Source organism: Gekko japonicus, unplaced genomic scaffold (assembly GCF_001447785.1).
Source record: "Gekko japonicus isolate JY-2015 unplaced genomic scaffold, Gekko_japonicus_V1.1 scaffold603, whole genome shotgun sequence".
NCBI classification, from domain to species: Eukaryota; Metazoa; Chordata; class Lepidosauria; order Squamata; family Gekkonidae; genus Gekko; species Gekko japonicus.
In genome coordinates, this window is record NW_015169192.1 from 713,228 (window position 1) to 715,815 (window position 2,588).

General features: G+C 50.8%; 1 protein-coding gene across 1 annotated transcript in view; it reads right to left on the reverse strand.

Moving 5' to 3' along the window:
• The window catches only part of SLC6A14 (solute carrier family 6 (amino acid transporter), member 14), a 31,699-nt gene extending 31,191 nt beyond the window's left edge, over positions 1–508 (reverse strand). The window contains exon 1 of the mRNA XM_015416271.1: positions 446–508. Coding sequence (XP_015271757.1) covers positions 446–493 — 48 coding nt within the window. The 5' untranslated portion in view covers positions 494–508. The remainder of the gene's footprint in view (positions 1–445) is intronic.
• Positions 509–2,588: the final 2,080 nt, after the last annotated feature.

The window sequence follows — 2,588 nt, forward strand, 5'->3', positions numbered from 1 at the left end:
TAATAATAATAATAAGAAGAAGAAGAAGAAGAAGAAGAAGAAGAAGAAGAAGAAGAAGAAGAAGACTGCAGCACCGTCTCTGCAAAAGGTAAGGGATTCCTGTTCAAGAAGATCTAAAGGGGTGGCAGGGGTGGCAGGGGTGGCAAGCCACAGAATTCCCGTTGTTGGAAAGGGCTGTGGGTGACAGGATTTGGCCTTTTTGCCTCCTGTACCAGGTGTCTTGGGTGTCAGTCCTGCTGCCAGAGCCCTCAACCCCCACCCGGTCGTTGCTCTGACTCCGGGAGAAAGCGCACCTGTCGCACCTGTCCCGGGAGCGCAGAAGAGCGAGCGAGCGAGCGAGCCGCCAACCTTTCCCGAGCGCCAAAGGCAGAAAAGACGCAGGCGCCCCCCCCCCCCGGGTCCCTTCCCCCGCGCCGCTCTCCCGGCCGGTCGCCCTGCCTCTCACCTCCTTCTGGCCGCAGCGCAGGCACGCCGGCAGGTTGAGCCACCCCATCTGTGCGCTCCGTCGCTGGACTGGCGGACTGTGAGCCGCTCCCCCCAGTCAGAGCAGCCTTTATGGTGAAAGGCGGCCCGGCCCCTTCCCCGGGAGAGTCTGGCAAGGTGGAGCTCAGAGTGGAAGAGGAGGAGGAACAGGTGGGTGGGTGGCAGCGGCGCTCGTCCCGTCTGCGGGAGAGAGGGACGAGCCCGAGGAGAAGGGAAGGGAAGGACTCGGGAACTGCTCTTCAGTCCAGCCGGCCCCTCCACCTGCCCACCGTCGACTCCAGAGTTTCCCCTGACAGTCCCCGATCACCACTTCCCATCCTTGGACTAAGCATCCTTTCAGCCAGGCTCTCTTCCTCCAGGGAAGCCCCAGCAGTGTGTCCTTAGTGCTTTTCTTCCCTCTATCCTCCCCTGACAGTTTGTCTGCCTGCTTCTTCCTCTAGATGTTCCTCTACAGGTCCATTTTCCTTCCCATGCTCAGGTTCCTGCCCGCAGACAGCCCCTCATACAACTACCTGTGTAACCAGTCACAGAGCTCTCTCTCTCTCTCTCTCTTTCTTTCTCTCTTTCTCTCTTTCTTTCTTTCTTTCTTTCTTTCTTTCCCTCCCTCCCTCCCTCCCTCTCTCCCCCCTTCTCTTCATCACCCTTAAAACTCTTCTCCAAAACATAATGCTTTGCAAAGAGTCCAGAAGCTCCAGTTTCTTTTCTCCCTTCCAAGAAATGACAAGAGATCACCCACGGTTTCCAGCTGGAAAAGTCAGACGGAAAAATGACACCTGATCCCAGGACAAGCAGGCAGGCAGCAGGGATGGTGCTGCTTCGTGCAGCCCAGGCCATCCAGTCACCTGTCTCTGCATCCTGTCCTCCCCTCCCTCCCAACCCCTCCCTCTGTATCTGTCAGTCCCTCGATCTGCCTTTCCATCTATTCATTAACTTCTCCATTAAATCCATTTCTGTCTGCATCTTTCTCATTGATATGCAGCTACTGGAGAGAGTGAATGGGTTGGTTTTTTTTTTTTTGGCCAAATTTCTATCCAGCTATTATCTTTCCTGAGCAGTTGTATATATTTTGCAATCTATGTTTTTCAGCTCCATTACATAATTTAAAAGGGCAAACGCATAGAAGCTTCCCTGTCTTCTAAAATATGACACACACAGCCCTTTCCTGTTCCCAAAATAGTGCAAAAAGGGGTGGGTGATTTTTTACAACGGGAAAAGTTTTAAAATGATAACACAAAACTAAACAACATTAGGCAACTACGTTAAAAACAACAACAGGAAGATTGCAAGCCAGGCTCACATGGTATGACTTGCTACTTTCCCAGAAACTGACAGACAGAGATTTTGTCTTCCTCTGAACAGAGATCAGGATATGGTAGGGAGACGGGAGCTCAAAAACCTTCCTCACCAGAGCCTTACTGCTGTTTCACTGTCAGCAGATCCCATCTGTTGACATATTAAATGGAGGACGGGGTGAAGAGAAACTTCAAAAGGGAAGCCAGGAGTTGCCCCATCACCTGCCTGCACCCACATGTTCTGCCACCCATTCATCCTGAGCAACAAACTTCTTTGTTGAGATGCGTCTTCTCAGGGAAGAGGAAGAAAGTTCCATGGGAGTCAGAGCCATCCATTCCAGATGATGTAATGGGTCCAGATCTCAGTTCTGATGGGACTCGGAAAACACATTAAGTTTTTGGATTTCTCTTAAGGTTGGCAAGTTATTTATTTAGGAATTTATACCCTGCCTTTCTCCACAACAGAGACCCAGAGTGTTTTACATCATCCCCCATTTTACCCTCACAAGAACCCTGTGAGGTAGGTTATACTGAGACTGTATGACCTTCCTTCCACGGTTTCCACGGCACAATGAGAAGTTTCCACGGCACAATGAGAATTCGAACCTGAGTCTCCTCGATCCTGGTCTGACATTCTAACTACCACACTCCATTGGCTTACAGTGTACCGTTTGACTCATTCCATCCCAAAATAGTATTTCATAGAGCTGGGAAAGGGACAGAAAAGGGCAACCAAAATGACTAACGGGAATGGAGCTCCTTCCCAATGAGGAAAGGCAGGGGAGTCTGGGATTTTTCAGTTTACAGAAACGT